The following is a 23,663-nucleotide window of genomic DNA, read 5'->3' on the forward strand; positions in this document are numbered from 1 at the left end:
GGGGAAGGAGGAGGGAGGAGACCTGCTTTTTTATCTCCATGGTAACGTACTTTGAAAAGGAAAGGTGTTGGTGCTGATGCTCTATGCTAGATCATTTACAGTCTACTTAATAAAAAAAAGCTGGAACAGGGAATATGACTTATGCTGTACATAGCAGACTAAAGGGGCTACATTTTACAGCAGCCGTTCGCAGACACGGCTCAGTACACTTCTAGAAAAAGTAACAGATTTATTCATGTGGCATATTTTAAACACAACACAACAAGCTAGGTTCTGGCATTATGCCAACTTATCCTGGCTGAGAATTTGTCCCAGTCCATAAAAGATTTAATGTTTTAGATTTTTTTTTTGCGATGTAACAAATAAACCCCCCAAAACCCTCAGATTTTACGGATGCTTTAATTAAGTCGACCATATTGAGGTTCTTATAAAGTCTGAATTTTACCCTTAACTATACAAAGTATTTTCATAAACCCTTCACTGTGGTGAATAACGAAGTTATTTTAGTTGCAACGTTAGATTCCAACCATTACAAATAAAATCCCGGTTCCTTTTAATGTTCTTAAAATTCATGTAATCCCTGGCAGCAATCAGGAAATGACATTCTGTGGGGAGAAAAAGATACCTTTACATTTAGTCTGAGAACCATTGGTTAATGCTGGTGATGCGAATTGACAACCACAGTGTCACCCGATCCAAAACCCCATGGAAACTTAGTTTTACTTAGACCACAGGTTTGGATTTTGTTTTCTAGCAAAGAATTACAAAAAACGGGTAATTAATTACACCCACCTTTCAGTAATCTTTGTTTCCCAGCATAAAATCAATGATGCTTTGAATGCCCTCTGCCTTCGTAAAACACACAGTGTACATGCTCTCTCTCACACACACAAATCCTCTTTGTTCCGCAAAAAACGTAACAAGCAATAGCAGAGGAGAAACCTGAAAGCTTTCCTTAGTCCCAGTGCCACGCAGATCCGTTGCTCGCAGGTATCATCCGGCAAATTACAGAGCTTGAGGCAAAGGCTCAGTATGTTACTTCGGCATCTGCTCTGGTTTCATGCTAACTTTCAAGTGTCGAAGAGAAGCTCCCGAGTTCAGTTCTTTTGGGGGTAATGAGGGGTGTGTGTGGTGATGGTGATGGTGAAATGCAGGCATGACATATAGTCAAGAGCTGATGACCACATCTGAGGCTGGTACAATTTTAAGTGATTTAATTGACTCGGAAATGCCACCCTTCTGTGTGCCGGCAGCTTAGCAACCCGGAGCAGAAGAGCAGCGGCAGAATCAGAGGCTGTAGTCAGTTAGGAAGGCGAAGCAGGTGACTTGAAGGTCGCAGGAGTAAGAGAAGTCACCTGATTCAGGCAAGAGCTTTACCTATGAGGCAGGAGTAACAAGGCAGAGGAGTGAGAGAGAGGGAGAGGAAGAGAAGTGTGTGTGGCAGTGAGAGGAGAGGGAGGTTTGCACTTTTCTAAGCAGGTCTCTTGCCAAGGGTTGGGAATATTGGCAGCAGAGTCTGTGGAAGTGTCACCTTAACTATGTCACAGCCGGCTGACAGGATGCATTCTAAAAGGGCAGGGATCCGAGCAGCTGTTGTACTGATAGGGTTGTTGCACAAATCCAGAAAGCAAAATAAAGAAAAAAGGTAAAGCACAAGTTTATTTAGTTTTTTTTCTCTTTATTAAAGAAAAAGAACCACCATTGCCACTACTTCGGGATTGAAATGTTAGCTGGGATCTGGGGAGGGAGGGGAATTGTGGAGCCCGAGCTCTGTCTATATTGTATCCATGATTGTATTTCAGAGATCATATATTAACAGGAATGTGTATTTGTATGTGCTGACAGTGCTTTTCCAAAACAAAACAATAGGCATCGTGATAACATAAATATGCTCCAAACCCTTTCATAACTGCTAAAGATTTATGTGTGTATATTTAGAGCAAGAGAGAAACGAGACTCCGTCAGCCCCTCTAAGTTTACCTCTTGACCCTAAACAATATAATTTTTTTCCTGTATAAAACCAAGACAGATTGTTTTCTTCCTGGGATGGCAGTGTTTTGTAAACCTGATTTGACTCAGATTAACAGCTTTGTCTCTTTCCCGAAAAAAAAAACAAAACAAAACAGTGGGCAATTGGTTTTCAGATTCATTGACTATGCCATGGACCGTACTTTATGTTCAACTTTGTGGTTTGGGGAAACAGTGTTTTGAATGGTATGTTAGCTGTCGTCTGATAGATGTAGCTGCTGAATTATCAGCATGTAAATGGGAGTTTCTGTTTTCTTCAAAGGTTTGCAATGATTTGATTTATGGCTTTATTCGGCGAGCTCAGTGATTTGATTTATGGCTTTATTCGGAGAGCTCTGTCTCCTTATGCAGCTTGTTCTGGCAACTTACTTGTTAAAATTATAAGATGTGCACCCAAATCTATGCAATGTGTATAATTTTAGACGAAAGTGGATAGCAAGACGATTGTCACTTTAACTTAGTATTCTCCATAGCATTTTAATTTTTTAAAATTTTCATATAGAAAATGACATGGGGGCAGAACAGAACCATTTGGGACTGTCTCAGACACAATAGACAGCAGGTTGACTTAGGGACAGAGTTTGGCTTTTGTGGATTTTAAGGTAGCCTCTATGTATTGCTGAACATTTTTCCCATTCCTGGAGGCTTTGCTGGGTATAACTTTAAAACAGTAGTGACAACATAAGTGACTTGGTGCTCTTGGCACCTCTACTGGGTCTGGAAATTACCAAGATGTGCTCATGCTTGAACTGAGTCATCTTAGTGCCATAATGTTTCTCTTTCTTCAGTCTGTCCTCTCCCTGCTGGCTTGTTATCTGCACGCATCCCTTCAAAAACTGGGGCTCATATGTTCCTGGTAGTGGGTGCTTGCAGGATGGAGGCTGTAGATTGTAACCTTTGGAGGGCATTCTTTTCTCTTTGAGATACGTTGCATCCCTTTTGGCACTGACACAATAACAATAGGTGCCTCCATAACTTCATGGAACAGTCCCATAGAATTACAGAGCGGTCCCCTTTCTGCAGGTTGGTTTGTTAAAACCCTTCCACAGAATGCAACAGAGGACTCTAGCCCGGCTATGGTGGGGTTAAAACCAGACTATAAAAACTCATTCTCTGTTAAACCCTATAGGGTTGGTAGGTTATTGTTTATATTACAGTGGTTTCCAAACTTTTTGGCACCTCACCTTTTTGATTTTTGAGAGACCCTCACGTCCCTCCCCCCAAAATAGCAGCAAAACTTGTTGAGCAAAAGAAAAAAAGTTGCCCTTTTAAGAGCAGAGCAGACATTGCCCTTTTAAGGTGGCCATTTTGAAGTCTGCCCGGGACATTCCATCCTCCTCCCGCCCCAGCTAGCCTGAGCTGCATGGACTGGACACTTTCTTGGGGGGCGGGATTGATGGGGGGGGGGAGCTGGGTCACCTCACGCCCCCCCTGGAATTTCTTCACGCTCCCCCTCCAGGGGCTGCACCCGCCAGTTTGGGAACCTGTGGTTTATAACAAGGGTGGGTAACCTTTTTTGGGTCAGGAGCCACTGATCCACAGAAATATCAGTTGGGGGCTGTAAACAAGTCAGAAACAAACAAACAAAAAACCCCAGCCCCTCATCAGTGTGGGCTCCCCAGTGCTGGGGGAGCCCCGAGTTTCAGGGGCTAGATCCAGACAAACTGGGGACTGCATCTGCCCCCCCCCAGGCCTTAAGCTCCCCACCCCCAGTTTACAACTTAATTACATTACTGCACAACCCTTTCCTTTGAATCCCAATAGCATTCTAAAGGATGTTTCCGTAAGAGAAATCGTATGAAGATTGCTGAGTTTCCAAAAGCATCCTATGGGGGTAAAGACTGTCTTTACTCTTGTACGGTACGTCTAAACTACATGCCTCCGTCGATGGAGGCATGTACATTAGTTTATTCGAAAAAGGGAAATGAAGCAGCGATTTAAATAATCGCCGCTTCATTTAAATTTAAATGGCTGCTGCGCTGAGCCGACAAACAGCTGATCAGCTGTTTGTCGGCAGATCGGGGCAGTCTGGACGCACCGCGGTCGACAAGGAAGCCTTTGTCTATCGGTGCAGGTAAACCTGGTTTCACGAGGCATACCTGCGTCGATCAACAAAGGCTTCCTTGTCGACCGCGGCGCGTCCAGACTGCCCCGATCTGCCGACAAACAGCTGATTGGCACAGCGGGGCAGCCATTTAAATTTAAATGAAGCCGCAATTATTTAAATCACAGCTTCATTTCCCTCTGCCGATCTGTCTAATCTACATGCCTCCATCGACGGAGGCGTGTAGTCTAGACACACCCGTACAGTGCCAAGCACCTCACAAATAATAATAATTAGTGTCGTGGGCATTTAGGGCCAGGCTTTCAGAAGAATTCGGTGTATTTAGTATTGCTCTTTGTGCACGGGAGGAACTCCCTGGAAATATCTCCAAAGCCACCTCAGTGTCTCCTTCCCAATCCCTCTGCCATGATTCTTACACAAAAGGTGACCCTGGCTAGTCTGTGTCACCTTGCCCTCTCCCTGCCTGTTGTGTACAGCCTTATGCATGGATCGGAAGCTCTTTTGGGCAGAGATTTGTTCCTAGAGCAGAGGTTCTCAACCAGGGATTGGGTGCTCCCTGGCAGGCCATGAGCATGTTTCAGGGGGTTTACCAAAAGTAAACCAGAGAGCAGGGCTGTCGTTAGACTCTCTGGGGCGCAGGGATGTAAGGGAATAGTCAAGTAGTTGATTACCCAATAAGTGTAGGTTTATTGGTTAGTCGAATCGACTACTTGACTACTCACTTGCCCCACTTGCTGCTTCTGCATCAGTCCGTGCGAGCCAGGACTGAGCGCCTTCCCTTATCGACTGATCGTGTAGTCACTAAAGATTGTATCGAGTACACGATTAGTTAAATACCTGCTTCTTAACATCCCTACTGGGGCCCAGGGCAGAACGCCAAAGACTGAGCCCCACCATCCAGGACTGAAGGAGGAAGCCTGAGCGACTTAGCTTTGTGGGGTTCCCTTTGAGGTGGGGTTCTGGGCCGTGACCCAGCATGCTGCCCCATACCACCATTCCTGGCTTTTCATCTACCGGACGTGCAGAAAAGCAGCTGTTGGGGCAGAGGTGGGTTGTGGAATATTAACAGTATGCTGAGGGGGGACTCAGAAAGAAAAAGGTTGAGAACTCCTGTCTTAGGCTACATCTAAACTATACCCCTCTGTCAGCAGAGGGATGTAAATTAGACGTATCGAAAGTACAAATGAAGCCATGATTTAAATATCCTGCGCTTCATTTGCATAATGGCAGCTGCCGCTTTTTTTCCGAAACGGGGCTTTTAAAAAAAAAACCCAGCAGTTTAGACGAAGCATTTTTGACAGAAATGCCCCATTTTGAAAGATCCTGTACTCCTCATCTACACTGCCATTTTTTTCCGAAAAGCCCCATTTCCGAAAAAAAAAATGGTGGCTGCCATTATGCAAATGACATGCGCAATATTTAAATCCCGGCTTCATTTGCACTTTCAATACGTCTAATTTACATCCCTCTGTCGACAGATGGGTGTAGTTTAGACATGGCCTTAGAGTGTACTAGGAGGGTGGTAAAGCACTGGAATGGGTTCCCTAGGGAAGTGGCTGAATCGCCATCCCTAGAGGTTTTAAGTCCGGCTTGACAAAGCCCTGGTTGGGATGATTTAGTTGGGGTTGGGGTTGGGGTTGGTCCTGCTTTGGGCAGGGGGCTGGACTTGGAGATCTCCTGAGCTCTCTTTCAGCCCTAGGGTTCTATGATTCTATGGTCTACTCTTGAGCTGTTAGTTTCACTTCGAGCTCTCGGTGATGTGCGCACGCCAGCTGTAGTGTGCTACAGAAGGAAGTGTAACCCTGGCGGCAGAGACCAGCCACCTCAATACACACTTTGGCATCCAGGCTGGAATGTACTCAGGGCAGCTTGCCCTTCCCTCTGCCTTTGCCACAGTGGCTGCACTGCTAGCTCGGTCAAACCTACTGCACGACCATCTGCATTACTAATGGCCCCATTTGAGGAGGATGGGAGAGGTCTAAAACCCCATGTACTGGGATGCCACTTGCTCTTCTTCCTCTAGCTCTCAGGAAGTGAAAGGGAAGCACCCCACTTGTGTGCATTCCTCTCATGCCCATGCCCAGCTGGTGAGGAGAGGGGCAGAGAAGTGAGTGACGGAAGTGGTGTGCTTTCCCCTTGCTCCCTGATAATGAGGCAGGGTCCCACAATGACTAGAGCTGGATTAGGCACGAGTGAATAAAGTCATTCATCTATATAAGTATTTGCAAGATCAGGTCATTATCATGTTGCGTTTTCTCATTAAGGCTATGTCTAGACTATTGGGTTTTTCCGGGATACCGGAGATATCCCGGAAAAACTCTGCCATGTCCAGGGAACGCGCCTGCTCTTCCGCTTTTTTTTTTTTTGCAGAAGAGCAGACGTGCTCTTTAGGAAGCCCTGTCTTTCTCCTTCCACGAGGAAGAAGGGCTCTTCTGAAAGAGGAGGATTTTCTGAAATTTGGCCCAGTGTAGACGGGCCAAATTTTAGAAAAGCCTCTTCCAAAAAAAGATTGGAAAAAGGTACGCAAATTGCGGACTGCATTTTGTGTACCTTTTCCCGATAGATCCTTGTAGTCTAGACATAGCTTAAGTTGATTTACTTTTTGATGGGGTTAAAGGAAGCTACAGTCCTCTGGGACATTGATAAACAACAAGGGTACGTCTACACTACATGGCTCCATCAACGGAGCCATGTAGATTTGTTTATTGGGCAAAGGGAAATGAAGCGGTGATTTAAATAATCGCCGCTTCATTTAAATTTACACGGCTGCCGCGCTGAGCCGACAAACAGCTGATCAGCTGTTTGTCGGCTCAGCATGCTAGTCTGGACGCTCCCCTGCCGACATCAAAGCCCTTTGTCGGCAGCCCCGGTAAACCTCATCCCACGAGGAATAACGGGGCTGCCGACAAAGGGCTTTGATGTCGGCAGGGGAGTGTCCAGACTAGCACGCTGAGCCAACAAATAGCTGATCAGCTGTTTGTTGGCTCAGCGCGGCAGCCATGTAAATTTAAATGAAGCCGCGATTATTTAAATTGAGGCAAAGGGAAATGAAGCCGATCTGTCTAATCTACATGCCTCCATCGATGGAGGCATGTAGTCTAGACACACCCCAAGAGAGCATATACGCGAGCAGGTGTTCAGTGATGTCAAATGGCCTGTTCTCGAATGGTAGATGTCGAAACCCCCTATAAAGTCAGTGAGAACTGTGCCTACGTAATGACTGCAGGATCAGACTAAAACTGTCCAAGGAAAAAAAGATGAGAACCAAGCACTCCAAGAAATCTGGCTTCCGCCGTGGATGTCGGGCCCATGAACATTTGGTTCTGAGATCTTCAGAAATCCTGGTGCCTAAAAGGCATGTCTGAATTCATAATACCATATCCAGCACATGCTCTTGCTTAGTTTAGTCCTTGTTAAGGGTTCATTGAAGCTAAGGGGAGTTTCAAGGGAAGAAAAAGCCTGCCACTCCAGCCTGTACTCTTGTCTGCTACAGACTATTTTCTTGAGAAGGACTGCAAGTATTTAGGTGGGTGTGCTCTACTTGCACTGTTTAAACATCCGTAAATTTCCAGTGTCAGACAAATGATCTGAACTGTGGGGAAGAATGTGATTTAGTTGTGGTGTTACAGCGACCTTTTTTTTAAAAAACTGTGAGGCTTTGTTCTGCATTTGCAACTGAATTTCACTCTCCACAAGCTGTAGTCAAGTGCGTCAGGTTTGGTACCAGATGCTGACTCCCTGGTGGCCTATCTTGCGTGCTTGTTAACAACCCACCAAAGTACAACTCTGCAAATGGAGCTTTCTCGCCATAAACCAGGCTTAGACTTACTTTGTCCTCACTGCCTTCCTTCCTGAAACAATCAGTCCATCAGTCAATCCACACCAGCCCTGTTTACTTGAAACTATTGTGGATGTCATTGGTGATCCTAAGTAAATGGCAAATAATGGGTAGCATGTTAATTACTATTTGTTTTTGTGCATCAGAAACTCCTACTGCCTCTGCTCAGTACCCCAGAATCCAGGGCTATGTCCTGGATTTTCTTTTTTACTAGGAAACTAGAAAGGCACAATTTTAAAATTCTTTTAATGAGAGTAATTAATCACTGAAATGGTTCAGCTAGGGTGGTCAGTGCTGAATTTGTAAAGGAAGAGGTACCGGGGCTCAAGTGATTGGGTGCTGGGCTTCAGCTATTTTTTTTAAACTTTCATAACTGACACAGCAAGCCCAGTGGTACCAGGGCTCTGAACTGGCAAGCTTAGAGCGCTGGCACAAATTATGCACTGTATGGGGTAGATTGTCATCTTCCCTTCTTTTTTCTATCTAATCTAGGTCTTATCTGGGTGGGGTCAGCTCTTTGAGCCTTTCTCCATTCCATTCTGTCTGGGAGGGGTCTATCTCTCTCTCGGCAGCTAATCAGATACTTTGTAAGATATCCATCTGTTTTGGCTTGGGTCTTCCAATCCTTGTTTTATCCTTGTATAGACAATGACTTGTTTATGCTGCTCTGCATACTGACATGGAAGTACAGTATGCACATTCCAATCAATTTATTTTATAATTGCATGGTCCAAAGGAGAAAGCCAGCCATTTTTCAGCAATAGTGTGCTGTCCCGTGTTTGTGTTTTTATATCTGATTTCATCGGCAAGTTGTTTTTCAGTGAGGCAAAACTTGAGGGAAAACAAGACATCTCAGACTCCTGAAAAGGCTACAGTATTCTGGAAAAACTGCGAACCACTCAACTGGTTGATTGTAATGATCCCTTCCGGCCACAGTATCCATTATTCTGTGAGTGCTTCATCTGAACAATTATGAAAGTTTCATTTTTTTACTGCCTCTAATATTAGATTATAAAACAAGAACTGTCAAGAATAAGAATCTATCCCCACCATTTGCCACATGTTAAGATTGCGAGCCATCTTTAGTTTATTAAGGATTTACTGCTTAGAAGTGTGTGTGCCTATAAATAAATTAGGCACTTTACCCGGTGTTGCTCGGGTCCTTAACTCCATTTTTGTTTTTTGGGGAAAAACATTTAAATTAATGCTCAGGGATGGGGCTAGGGAGGAGAGGTTCAGTATGCAACTTTCCTGAGGAGAGAAGACTACCCCAGCCCTCTGTCACCACAGCAGCTTGGGGCCAGGTGAGAAGCACCTCTCCATGGCTGCAGCTCCACCAGGCATAGCCAGGGGAGGGGTGCATGTCTCCCAGCTGGGGCAGGTCCGGGTTCATCTGCCTCCCATGCTTCCCAGCTAGAGTGAGGAATGGAACAAACTGGGCACTTTCCTCTCGCTCCCTGACAAAAAAGGAACAGCCCCCCCTGTTTTAGCCCCCCTGCCCTCACTAACGGGGATCTGGGGGGTGGGAGGCTTGGGGCTGGGGCAGTCCTGAATTGGGGAGGGCGGACCCACATCCAGTCCCTTTCACCTGTCTGGTGATTTTGTCTCTTTTCTCTATGTGGTTTGATGAGACACAATCCCATTCCAGGCACATCCCATTTTCCTGGCACAACCAAACTCTTACCTTGCTTTAAGTTATGATAGGAGGAAGCTGTGTACTCAATGTGGTGGGCCTAGATCTTACCATTTAGGAGGAGTTCATGAGCAGGCAGACAGAAAGATGGACAGACAGACAGTCGGACAAACTCTCCCAAATATATAGTCGATACAGGGAGGCTGGGAACAGTTTTTATAGTGGGGGTACTGAGAGCCATTGGACCAAACTGTAAACCCTGAATATACTGGAAGCCACTTCATGCCAGGGGTTGTGGTAACATCCCTAGTTCCAGCCCGTACGTATGGATAGACGAAAGCAAAAGTTAGCTCCTTAGTATTATCTGATTGTGTGTGATCCATTCAGTGACCTACGAGAACAATAGTTCATGCAATAATGCATGTTCGAATGCAGGGCTCTGTAAACTGTGCTGAACAATATTTGTAAGAGGAGTAATTAAAGCTCAGCTCAATTGCAGTTAAATGTCACCTTGCTCCTCATTGTACCTTTTTTTTTCCTTTTGTGAATTATCCCTTAGAGAAAGCTTTGTATAGACAGATTTAAACTGTTCATTTGCAAATGCGTAATTCCTTCCAAGAAAGTCTAGGCCAAAAGACACAGTCTGAGTCTTTGCTGACTCATGCTTCAGGACGTGCACGTTACTTAAAGGCTGGGCAAAATCCCCAGCCCGACCCGCAGCCTGAATGGCTGAACTACACTATGCATTGCACAAGCAATGGCGGGGATGTTCCACCATAGGGGAGCTCTGCATCGCATGTGCAACTCTGGCTCTTGAGCACAACTTGTCTGGCAGAAAAGAGGATCTAATGAGAGCAGCTAGAATCCAAGTCCTGTTGAAGTCAATGGGAAAACTTTCATTGACTTGAATGGGGCTAGGATTTCCCGTAGCGGCACTGCTCCATCCCTGCAAATCTGAGCTCCCCACCCCTTAGCCTCAGTTCTGTACCCCTTCCTCCCCTGATGCCCCCCACAACTCCCAAACTCCTTCCCTGATGCATGCGCTCCCCCCACAACCAGTCCCTTGCTTGGAAGGACCTGAGCAATGCTGGGTAAATCTTCTAATATTAAATATAATAGAAAAGTCTAAACAAAATGGATCTAAATGAAACAAGACACTTAAACTTTTCTCATAGATTATTTTTAAAATTGACAATAGAATCATAGAACTGGAAGGAACCTCAAGAGGTCATCCAGTCTGGCCACCTGCGCTCACGACTGGACCAAACACCATCTAGATCAGTAGTCCACAACCATTTGAGGCTGCCGGGCGCCAGGGGGCGTGGCCATTCCCCTGCTAGGCGCCAGAAGGCGGGGACACTTGCGCGCCCGGGGGCAGGGCCCCCCCAAGGGCCGCGTGCCCAGGGCCGGCGCCCCCTCCAAGCGCCGTGCACCCGGGGCTGGCGCTCCCCCCATGCGCCGTGCGCCCAGAGCGCAGGCGGCCAATTCACGGCGCTCCCAGCCAGCCCCTAGCACTTGGCGGGCGCACACAAATGCACCCGCGGGCGCCATGGTGCCCACGGGCACCGTGTTGGGGACCACTGATCTAGATCACCCTGGATGGATGTTTATCTATCCTGCTCTTAAAAATTTCCAGTGATGGAGATTTCACAACCTCCTTAGGCAATTTATTCCAGTGCTTAACCATCCTGACAGTTAGGAAGTTTTTCCTAATGTCCAATTTTAAGCCTGTTGCTTCTCATCTTAACATCGAAAGGTAAGGAGAATATTTTTATCTCCCTCCTCTTTGTAACAACCTTTTAGATCCTGGAAAGCTATTCTAATGTTCCCTCTCAGTTTTCTCTTTTCCAGACTAAACAAACCCAGTTCTTTCAATCTTCCCTTGCAGGTCATGTTTTCTAGACCTTTAATTGTTTTTGTTGCTCTTCTTTGGACATTTTTTTTTTAATTTCTACATCTTTCCTGAAATGTCCCCAGAACTGGATACAGTACTTCAGTTGAGGCCTAATCAGCATAGAGTAGAGTGGAAGAATGACTTCTCATGCCTTGCTCAGAACACTCCTATTAATGCATTCCAGAATAATGTTTGCTTTTTTTTTTAAACAGTGTCACATTGTTGACTCATATTTAACTTGTGGTCCACTGTGACCACTAGATCCCTTTCCTCAGTACTTCTTCCTAAGCAGTCATTTTCCATTTTGTATGTGCGTAACAGGGGTGACTGGTGCCTGCGGGAGTTGGGGGATTGCAGGGAGGGTCCCTATAGGGGCAGAGATAGGGCATGTGGGAGCACCCCATTTATCAATTAACATTTTGGCAGGGGTTAAGGAGACAGTGCACTTCCCAAGTGCTGCCAAGGGTCACCTGTGTGTGCAACTGATGATTCTTTCCAAAATGCAGTACTTCTCATTTGTCCTTTGAATTCATCCTATTTACCTCAGACCATTTCTCCAGTTTGTCCAGATCATTTTGAATTATAATCCTACCCCCTCCCAGCTCAGTATCATCCAGATGTTTTAAGTGCATTCTCTATGCCATTATTTAAATGGTTGATGAAGACATTGAACAGAACCGGTCCCAAAACTGATCCTTGCAGAGCCCCACTTGTTATGCCCTTCCAGCATTTCTAGGAAATATTTTGATTTTGATGAAACGCACTTTCCAAAGGAAAACTAGTCCGCCAGTGAATTTTCAACATGCTTTATTGCTAGCCACTCATTTCTGTTCCTTGATTTATACACAGGAGAACATGCATGATACTTAGTAAAAGTGATTTATGCTACCAATCCAGCTGTCTTGTCCATAGGCTTTTTTACTTATGAAAGACCCCCTAAGCTTTGATAGGCTGCAAGAAATGAGTCATTTATTAATTGTCTTGTAATGAAAAAGGAGCTGTAGAGAAAATCTAAAGAACTAAGTTGTCAGTCTTTCCATCTCATTGATAGAGTACCCCAGGCTGCAGTTTTCATCCAACATCTCCTTTTGCTGCTCCTACTAACATTCATTGTGTTTAATAACAGGGTAGATGTTGCTTTACATGTTGTTCTTTTTGTGGCTTCATTTCTAAAATATTTTTAAATAGAAGGAAGAATTGGGGTTTAAGCTACTGAATTTGGTTCCTAGTGTAAAACTACAGCTATGTAAGGTGGCACCTGGGGTTTGGATTTTGAAGAGATCCAAAATGGGGGTGTGACAGTGGGGGTGCTGTCTACCTTTGTAATCCTATCTTTGCATTTACTGTTTGTCTTCTGGGGTTATATGTGATCCTACTGTCCTATGGTGCTCTGTGGTGATGCTCTGTGTGGGAGTGTGCGTGCCTCAGTTTCCACAAGCTCTGCAGCACTAGCTGCATGAGGAGGGAGAGGCTGGGCGTGACTCACTGGGGAAGTATGTGCAGTCTCTCACCTCCTGAGGCCCAGGGGACAGCAGATAACACCTTGAACCTGGAAGGAGGACAGTGCAGGAGGCGGGGCTGCCTGGGGCAAGTGAGCAGTGGCTGTGGGCGTGAGGCAATCTCGGCTGGGCTGTGAAGTGTGACGATGTTTTAGACCAAGGAAGGGGCTGAAGCCCCTTCCCCCCAAGAGGAATAAGGCTGTCTGCCCTGGCTCCTGTGTTAATATCGATCCTAAGCTACGCCATGTCTCTGTGAAACAATACAACCTTCTACTCTACCGGCTAGCTGAAAGTCACATCTGGCTGCGGATGGGGGTGCAGGATTGGGGTCTCCTCAACGCGCCATCACCGGGGGAAGAGTCAAATCTAGGCTTTTCGGTTGAGTCTGTTACAGAGATTCTGCTGCAAAATAAGCATCCGGATCAGGGTTTGGATTCTAAACTTTTGGGGTTTTTTTCCAGGTCCAAGTTTGTGGCTCAACTGTACTTGTTACATAGGTGTTCCAGGTCCCCAACTGGTGTCAGTCAATGAAGCTCCTTTGAAATCTATGGATTGACAGCAGCCAGGCCCACTGATGGGAGAGGGGTCAAAGAGGGCAACTGCCTCGGCTTGGTGATTCTAAAGGATGTGGGTCAGCAGTGGTACCTGGAGCCCTGGTTCCTTTAAATCACCACCAGAGTGCTGTACAGTGCACTCTGGGAGGTGCTGAGGGCTGGCTGTCCAGCCCCACCCCTTCTGTCCAAGCCCCCGCCCCTTCTGTGAGCAGGGAGCCGGCCCCACCCACCTTTCCCAGAGGCCTGGCGTGGCTGTCAGCTCTCCTGACAGCAGCTGACGATCAGGCTCAAGTATTTTATTCAACTCAGCTATTCCCTGGCTTGAAAGTAGAGAGTCTCTCTCTGTCTCACCCTTCAGAGAAGAACAAGGGGAAGTGTACAGAGCACTGCATTGTCATTAACTGGGATGGAAATTACTCTTCTTCTGGGCAAACATCCTGGGAACAGCACCATTCTGCCAGTATTTTATTGGGATCTTTAACCTGAGCTACAAAAGCAAGCAGCTGTGTATTGACAAAATACTAATAGAAAAGCGCAGCCTGCAATGGACACTGAAAGCAATAGAGGTTAGATATGAAATAAATTCAAAAGGGAACTCTATAAAGAGCAAAAGACAACGGTGCCAAACTAAAGGGCATCCTCATTTTCTTTCTCTAGGCTACAAGAGAGGGGCAAATTGAACCCCAGTATAAGGAACACATCCAATACAATTGCATCTGATTATAACTCGGTACACATTTGGCTCAAAGAATTGATTGCACCAATAAAGTGTCGTCAGTGATGCTAAGTGTGTTTCACTTGCACAATAAAATGCAGAGCAGATTTGAACATTTCCTGTGAAATCTTTAGGCAGGAAAGTACATTGACATCTCCTCCCTCTCCCATATGTATGTTTATACTAACCCATTTTATAACCTGCCTGTTAGCACAGACATACCAAGTAATAAAGCAGAGAACATGCATTGCAAGTTTCTTTCATCTAGGTTTTGGATTTAGAAAACAGGAGGAAAAATACTTAATGTAGGAAGGAAAAATGTGGTTGAGATTCTGGCATTGGACTTAGGTGATCTGGGTTCAGGTTCTGGCTCTGCCACAGACTCCCTGTGTGACCATGGGCATGTCACCTGGGGCTAGACAGAGCCCTACAGTAGGTATGGTATGGAGCATCGAGCAGCATGCTGTGTTGCTGAGTATGAAGTCTATGCACGGCCAAACCTATATCCCTCAGTGGGTCACAGCTAAATTCCTCTGAATGGGCAGAAACTCTGGGGGAGTCAAACTGAGACATGAGCACAACTGTAAATATCTCAGTCACTCAAGTCACGCTGGGTAACATTTTCAAAAGTGCCCAAGTGACTTAGGAATATAAATCTCTTTGCAAGTCATTGACTGGCAGGCTCTTATTGTACCACCCTCAGGCAAAACACCCACTGCAGGAGTATGTGCTCTTAACATTGGAAGTTGGGGTTGGGATCCAGGACTCCTTGGCTCCAACAGAACCTCTGGCGCTGACTTGCTGTCTGATCTCTCTTAAGATCCGTGGGCATGCCTCCTCTTTGATACCAATAAAAGAAGTCTAATTAATAATGGCCTGACTCCAACAGGTATTGAGCTTCCTTAATATTTGGAAAGTGATGCCAAATGCTTAGATCAAAGGTGCAATAGATGAGAAGAATATTATATCAGGGCACATGTCTCTGAGAGAGAGCAATGAGATCCTGGGAATTATTGTGTGCAGATTCGTTTTGTAATGGAATAAAAAGAGTGACATTTCTTTCCATAAAGATCTGGGAGGTGGCTTTCTCAAAGACATACAGAGCCAAACCTATCTCCACTGCAAATAGTGGAGTTGTGCCAGAGATGAATTTAAGTCCATCATCTATTCTTTAAATTGGGCTTTCTTACAATGAAGCTGTTGCATTTACTGCAGGCCTCTGTGTAATTGAAAACTTGCTCTAAAACTGTTCTTGTAGTCTTATAGGTACTTGATTCCCACTCTTCAGTGTGGAATAAAACAATCAGTTTAACTGCTGACGAGGTTACGTTATTGTGTAATACAGTGGTTTTCAACATGTGGACCCTTTGGGGTCTGTGGACTATGTCTGAGATTTCCAAAGAGGTTTGCACCTCCATTTGAAATTTTTGAGAGGCTTCAAATAGAAAAAAGGTGGGAACCCACTGGTGTAATATACAGTCAATGGGACAGCACTCAGTATAAAGCAAGACAACTTTAACAGGTTTTCAATATTTTAAGCTTGTCTTTTTTAAAAGAAAAGTATCTTACAAAACTAAATTCAAATAGTCTTTATACTACTTTAGGGCCTGATCCAATGTTACTGGACACAGTGAAAAGACTTGCACTGTCTTAATTAGATTATTGGTTCTTTATGCTTCATGAACTCACCATCATTTACATAATATCAGAGGCTACCTGAACAAGAATGCATTTTCCAAATAGCCTACATGATAATTTAACAACTAGTGGGAGTTAATTTTTTTTTGGTCAAACTTTTTTTTTTTAATAAAGGGATGGCTTTTTATGGGCATGGAAACTTTCTTGTTTCTTTCAACATTTTCAAGGTTTTCCATGAAAAAATGCTCAGTTTTCAAAAACTAAGAACAACCAAAAATTGGAACATTTTAATTTTTTTTTCAAATATTGAAAAATAAACATTTTAGGGGGCTTGAAAAGTGAAAAAAAAGCATTAGGTTTGTCCTTTTAAAAAAAGGAATAAACCCATGAAAACATTTAACTCTTTCCAAAAATGTTCATTTATTTTCATTTTTTTGGCACACGTAATTGCCATTTTCCAAGCAGCACTTGTAGCTACCTCCACCGTCAGGGATCAAAACTATAAAAAATACAAGCCTCTGTAACTTCAATTAAAGGAGGATTTTGCTAATTTGTTGCAATAATAAACTATTATCCTCTGTATGAACTAGAACCTAGATGGAGGTAGGACATACTCAGCGAGAGTATAACTTTATTCAGCCTAAGTGTGCTGTCATGTATAAGCCCCAAAATCTTCCAGCTCAGCAGTGTCAGTGGCTTTTCATCTTTATGGCCTGCCTCATTTTGTAGAATGGCTTCTCATTCAACAATCAAGCATCATCATGAAAGGCAGAAGCACATAGCACCAAAAAAGTTTCAGGTTTATGCAAAGAGCAGGTCTCTCCAGGTGCTTCCTAAATAATTATTGTTTAGAAGTAAAATTAGCCCATCCATAATATGCTTTCCTTAATATACATCCTACATAATCATTTCATCACCCACCTGTTATTATTACAGTATATAAAGAGAACAATAGATAAGCCATTAACATGTCATGCTGGTAAAACAATTCTATTAAGTGGTCTCTGATGATATCTCAATATACAAGAGCAGACTGTGGGATGGAAGTGGCTTGAATGATGTTTTTGTTAGGTCCTCAGCCACCTTTTTTTCCTTCTCCTTTGTTTCCTCTTATGCTCTCCTCCAATCTCTTGTCTTATTTTTCACCCCTCTGTTTGCTGCTTCTCTGTATACATACAACTTATTACTAAGGCAGAGAGTCAAGATCCTTCCTCTTGAAATTGAAATACACTAGCTAATGATAGGATAAAAACCTACTACAGCTAACTAGCTAGTGCTACTCATCCTTTGGCTGAGTGATAGAGCCAGGCTTTCAGTGCTGAAGGTCCTTGGAATCACACCCTATAGATGATTCATGAGACAATCATGAGAGGGTCGAGTAAAATTGAGGCCCAAGGGAGGAGAGAGAAGGGAGTGATAAAAATACCTTTGGCTGCTGGGTTTCCCAGTAGAGACTCTCAGTTCAATGGTGTGATACTCAAGAACAATGAGGCTTGGGGTGGACCGAGAAGGATAAAATTGGTTTGGTGTAACTGCATTAAGGCATTTCCCTAATTAGATTTATTAAGTAATGTCAGTTTTGATGTCTTTTTGCTAATCTGCCTAATTAGGATAATGAACAAATAACATTACTGAATTGATGTGCACTGGCTCCCAGGAAGATGACTTGATGGACGGAACTTGCGTCTAACCTCGACAATTGCAAGTGAACAGGACACTTGAGTTAGCCTGAACTCCAGACATGGGGTTTGGGGATGGGATGGTCTGGCAACTGGCCGTGATTGTGGAACAGAGGAGGAGGCTGATTCCTTGAGCAAAGCCATGCCTAAGTGGTGGGCAGAAAATGTCTAGATCCACATGCGGAACAAAACATGCTCGGGTAATGTTTCCAAGTACCGGTCCCTGATAGGTTTTCAGTTTACTCAGAACTCTTATTAAAAATGTATGTAGTTGGGATTAGTGGATCTAACCCAGTGCTCAGGGCTATCATAAAGCATGCCCCACCAGGCCTGCCAGCGGGGTGGGTGGGAAGGTGCAGTTGCTCCCAGGTCCAGTGAGTCAAAGGGGCCCATAGCCCCTTCAACTGGTGCCAGAGCGCAATATGGTATGCTCCAGGCGGCTCTGAGGAGGCGGGGCTACTGTGCAGCATGCTCTGGCTGCCCTTGGCCCCACCCCTTCCACCTGAGGCCCTGCCTTTTCTGGGAGCATGGAACTGGCCACCTCACACCTTGCCCAGGGGTCCGGCGTGGCTGTCGGCTTCCCTGTGCATCACTGACATTTTGCTGATTCATGATGAGTTCTGAGGTGATTTATCATGAGGTCTGAGGTCTATAAAATCATGAGTGGTGTGGAGAGGGCCAATAAAGAAAAGTTATTTATTAGTTCCCTAAATAGAAGAACTAGAGGACACCAAATGAAATTAATGGGTAGCAGGTTTAATACTAATAAAAGAAAGTTCTTCTTCACACAGCGTGTAGTCAACCTGTGGAACTCCTTGCCAGAGGAGGCTGTGAAGGCGAGGACTATAACAGAGTTTAAAGAGAAGATAGATAATTTCATGGAGGTTAGGTCCATAAAAGGCTATTAGTCAGGGGATAAAATGGTGTCCTTGGCCTCTGTTTGTCAGAGGCTGGAGAGTGATGGCAGGAGACAATTCACTTGATCATTGTCTTCAGTCCATCCTTTCTGGGGCACCTGGTGCTGGCCACTGTCGGCAGACAGGATACTGGGCTAGAAGGACCTTTGGTCTGACCCAGTACGGCCGTTCTTATGTTCTTATGTTCTTATCACAGCCCCTTATTTCCCCAAGCAGCACCAACTCCATGGGATGGCCTGCAGCCCTTTTTCTGTAATCTGATTGGGCATCATGATGCTCATATGTAACCCTATATATGGCAAGGCAGCTGAATTGTTTTGGGCGAGGCAGCCATACCAATTCAAGCTAATGTATATAACTGCATCACGGATCATTAATAACTAATAGAAGTTGCTTCAGAATGGACAGATTTTGTACCCATTGAATTCGGAACAAATCTGGCCCTAAAGAAGAACTGTGTTTTGTGAAAGAAAAATCTGTTGGTGAGATGACTAGGATGCTATGGCAACCCGTTACAAAACCCAGCTAAACCCGAGCTGATAAAATTATTTGTACATGTCTCCACAACGTTAATCCTTCTGAGCAGCAGGGTGGGACACACGTTGTGCCTTTGGGCCCATTGTTTAACCTCAGGAGCCTGCTCCGATGCTGGGTTCCAAATACAGATTAGAGCAATCAAGCTGAAGCAGCGGCTTCAAAGGAAATGGAGCAAAGGACTCGTGTTTCACTCCGGACCAGGCTGTGCTCCTACACAGAGCATCCAGCAAGTCAAAGAGCAAAGAACAATGCCTGGCTCTCCTATAGCTCTCTTCCTCCGCAGACAGATGCGCGCTCTCTCTGATAAACGAGAATGGAAGGGCTGGAGAAATAATAGCACTGGTGGGAATGTGGATGCCCCTCCTCCCAGCATGCAATTTGTACCAAACGTTATGTGTTTTCTTTGACACTTTCTTGAGTTCTCATAAACAGAAGACTGAAAAAAGTCAGTTTTTAAAAGGATACCTGAAAAAAAAGAGATGAAAATAGGTTTGGGGTTTTTTTTTTTTATGATGGATATTTTTTAACTACCTCTAAAAAATAGGTCTGTACAGTTCCTTCCCTTGATTATCAATGTAATGTTTGGGAAGAAAGGAGATGCTGTTCATGGATTCTCTAGCCATTTTGCATCTCTCTGACAACCTAGATGTAAATGATGCCCAATTTTAAGCTTCCTTTGTACTTCCAGAGTGGCATAAAGGGCTTTGATGTCACCGAGAATCAGGCCCAGAGTGTCCAGGTTTTGACATGAAAAGATGGAGTGACAAGCAGATTTCATTCATCTGGTTGCTCTTTTGCACATGTAAGAAACAATCCCTAGAGCACTTTGTGTGTGTTCATTATCCCCCTCCCTTCCCCGTTTCAGCAGCCACTCAATGCAAACAGTATCTTCCATTTTACTTTCCTACTTTTCCCTTGACTCTGCGCACTGCCTCTCTGTTGGGATGGAGGCCGAAAGATCCATTTTTCTATCTTATATCTGCCTTCTTTTTCCTCTGTCGAACCTTAAGGAGAAGCCCCAGAAGAATCATCCATTTCAATGCTAAATACATCAGGGACTTCCCTTTTGCGTCTTCCCCGCAGAAAATACACAAAAGCAGCAACGCCTCATGGCAGCCCTTTCAAAGACAGATACGGCTTTCTTGAAGCTGCCTGTGGGAAGTGTGGTTTGGTTCCTCAGCTGGCGGAGAGTGATAAAAGTGCCTTTGTGGTCAATGGAAATCACTCCCATTTACACCTCTCTGAAGATTTGGCCCAGTTTTTTGGTCTGCTATAGCCTGAGTTCATTTGGAAACACGTGAGAATTACCGCTGTGTCGCGATTCTGCTAACGTCAGTGGGGTTCACCCCTGATGGAGCAGGCAGTGGTTACACAGCGTGTGTGTTGTACCCAGAGCTTTTCATGCGGTCTGGACTTGGCACCTAGAATCATAGAACACTAGAACTGGAAAGGATCTCAAGGGGTCATCAAGTCCAGTCTCCTGCCCTCACAGCAGGACCAAGCACCATCTATATCATCCCTGATAGATGTCTGTTTAACCTTCTCTGAAATATCTCCAGTGATGGAGATTCCACAACCTCCCTTGGCCATTTATTCCAGTGTTTAACCCCCCTGACAGTTAGGAAGTTTTTCGTAATGTCCAATGTAAACCTCCCTTGCTGTAGTTTAAGCCCTTTGCTTCTTGTACTATCCTCAGAGGCCCAGGAGAACAATTTGTCTCCCTCCTCCTTGTGACACCCTTTTAGATACCTGAAAACTGCTATCATGTCCCCTCTCAGTCTTCTCTTTTCCAAACTAAACAAGCCCAATTCCTTCAGTCTTCCCTCATTGCTCATGTTCTCTAGACCTTTAATCATCCTTATTGCTCTTCTCTGGACCTTCTCCAATTTCTCCACATCTTTCTTGGAATGTGGTGCCCAGAACTGGACACAATACTCCAATTGAGGCCTAATCAGCGCAGAGTAGAGCGGAAGAATGACTTCTCGTGTCTTATTCACAACGCTCCTGTTAATGCATCCTAGAATCATGTTTGCCTTTTTTGCTATAGGGTCACACTGTTGACTCATTTAACTTGTGGTCCACTATGACACCTCGTCTCCCCTCTGGCTCTTGGGTGCATTTCTCTGTTGTCTCTTGTCTTACAAGTGGGGCATGAGCTCCTCAGAAAAGAGCCTGGGTTTTTGGTCTATGATTGTACCACATTATAAATCATAACGGACATAAAATGGGAGGAATAGTGTAGCACATTAGACCCAGCATATCTGAACCAAGTGCAAACACTTTGTCTTAAGCTAGTGGTGCCCAGCCTTATTATAGAGGAGGACCATAAGCATCACCTTGTGTAGGGAAAACAGATTCTACCGTATATTCCGGCATACAAGACGACCTCTGATGTTAAAAAACATCCCCCAAAAATCGGGGGTCGTCTTGTACGCTGGGTATACATCCCAGGCGCGCCTGGGCTGCCCCCCCGCCAGCTTCCCCTGAGGCTTTCAAAGCTGCTGCGGCTTTGCTCCCGGTGCCTCTGGTCTGCTGGGGACCATCTCCAGCATACCAGGGACACCGGGAGCAAAGGAGGCGGAGGGGCGCTGGGGTATAAGATGAAACCCTATCTTTTAATTAAAAAAATAGGGGGTCGTCTTATACGCCCAGTCGCCCTATACGCCGGAAAATACGGTACATATTTCAGTATGTTTTAAAGTCACAGGTATTGATTTATATTTTAAGTCCAGCGTGTTCCATATGTAATGAGATAGCTTGTGTCTGTGACTGTCCATTTACATACTTGTGTAAGCTAAAATGACATAAGCATGACAACAACATGCTAATCAATCCACTGTTAGCATACTATGTTGAAGCTGGCCGTGAACCTTATGAAGTACTCTGTTGGGCTGTGTATGGCCTACAGACCACAGGATGGGCACTTCTGTGTTAAATGAGAGCTTTACAGAGGTACAGTAGATTCATCAAGAGTTAAGCTACTAAGCAGGAGGGTGACTACTGAGATATTTCATGGAGATAAAATATTTTTTAAGATTAATTCCTCTGTTGTACCTCTTTGTGAAGTTTTCCTCTACTTCTTCCAAGACCTAAAAGCTTGATGCTATCAAAGGCCAGAGTCCCACCTGGTGTAAATTATCTGCTGTTCACCGATGTCTGTGTAGTTATACCGTTTTGAGGAATTGGCCCAGTCTGTTTATTCTGACAACCAGACAAGCTCTTTTTCTTTAATTTGTATGTTATTCGATCGGCCTGCACTCTATTCTTGTGTGAGTGCCAGAATAATTAAAACTTCATCCCCAATCAGCACTTCATTAAAAATCTTCACATCATTTGGGTTGGTCGGAATACTAAATGGATGATGTAGCCCGTTCCCCTGGGCGTTGCCAGTCTGGATTTCATTATTTCTAAATCACCCCAAATAGATTGGTGACTAGTCCTCGCCCTGAATGATAGCAATTCCACAACTCCTTTGCTTGTTTGTTCCATTGCTTGAGGTATTATAATACCTTCAGAAAGAAATTTAGAGGCCTGAATTTTACCCAGAAGTTTTCCCTGCTATCCAACCCCTATATTTCCCCTGCTGTAGCTTACATCCATTGTTTGTGGTCTCTTCTCATTAACTAATGATCCATGTCCTCTTGATGCCCTCTTTTTATCAGTTTGTAGACAGCTGCAATGTGTCCTGTCTCATTCAGCCTTTCCTCAGGGGATTTACTTGCCAAACTTTTAATCATTGTTGCTCTTCAACGTTGATTTCCCTTCAATTTGTCTTTTAATAGCACAGGCCCAGATTCTCTGTTGTACTAACCCAGAATTCAACCCAGCAGAGAGGAGAGAGTCACCAAACTAGCCTGCTGTGGCTCTTAAATTCTATGCCTGGGCTAGCCCCAACCCAAGCCCTGGATAAGTTAGGCTATGTCTAGACTGCACTGCTTTTTTGGGATACCGGAGGATACACAGCGCCAGATTGAGAAAGAAAGTGCTCTTTCAAGCCATCCCTTATTCCTCATAGAATGAGGTTTACAGGGATGGCGAAAGAGCACGTCCATTCTTTTGAAGAACATTTCGAAAAAGCGGCCGCATTCCTTGGATGCGGCGTAGCTATACTGGAGGTATCCTGAAATAGCAACGATTTTTTTTTCGAAAGAACGGACGTGCTCTTTCGCCATCCCTGTAAACCTCGTTCTATGAGGGATAAGAGATGGCTCAAAAGAGCATTTTCTTTCTCAATTTGGCACCGTGTAGACGTGGCAAATTTTGAAAGAGCCTCTTTCGAAAGTATATAAAAAAAAGATACACAAATTACGTATCTTTTTCCGATTTAACAGTGCAGCCTAGATGTAGCCTTAGAGCAGCCTAATGGGCCATCTGTCACACTTCAGTGGACCTGATTTACGCCATCTGAGCAGCTACCCAAGAATGTCTCCAATGCTTGGAGGTGTTTAGACCCTCTCATTAATCCTAGGCAACTTTTTTTCCCCTTTTGGGGTCAGCTGCACATTGTTGGCCAAGCAAAGCATCTTATACTTAAATAGATGACTTGTGTCTGTCTGGATCAAAAGTATTAACTTCTGAATTACCAGCTCCAGAATTTCAGGGAATGTTTCATAGCCTCTGATGTGGCAGAGGGGGAATGCTGAGGCACGCAGAGTCCCTCCTGTGG

The 23,663-nt window shown here is 44.6% G+C and overlaps 1 protein-coding gene and 1 long non-coding RNA gene across 6 annotated transcripts in view; one reads left to right on the forward strand and one right to left on the reverse strand.

The window, feature by feature from the left end:
- Positions 1–23,663, forward strand: part of RAP1GAP2 (RAP1 GTPase activating protein 2) — a 373,682-nt gene that overhangs the window by 189,977 nt on the left and 160,042 nt on the right. Inside the window, exon 1 of one of the 5 annotated variants that reach the window (XM_025179234.2) lies at positions 1,517–1,645. The exons of the other annotated variants lie outside the window; for them this stretch is intronic. Within the exon in view, the coding sequence (XP_025035019.1) occupies positions 1,539–1,645 (107 nt within the window). The 5' untranslated portion in view covers positions 1,517–1,538. Of the gene's footprint in view, positions 1–1,516; positions 1,646–23,663 lie in introns of those variants that run through there. 5 annotated transcript variants of the gene reach the window in all.
- Positions 381–928, reverse strand: LOC112543953 (uncharacterized). The gene is made up of 2 exons (XR_003087248.2): positions 793–928; positions 381–605 (listed from the first exon to the last, which is right to left on the reverse strand). It is a non-coding gene; the product is annotated as an uncharacterized LOC112543953 (long non-coding RNA).

The sequence above is a fragment of the Pelodiscus sinensis genome, chromosome 21 (assembly GCF_049634645.1).
Source record: "Pelodiscus sinensis isolate JC-2024 chromosome 21, ASM4963464v1, whole genome shotgun sequence".
NCBI lineage: Eukaryota > Metazoa > Chordata > Testudines > Trionychidae > Pelodiscus > Pelodiscus sinensis.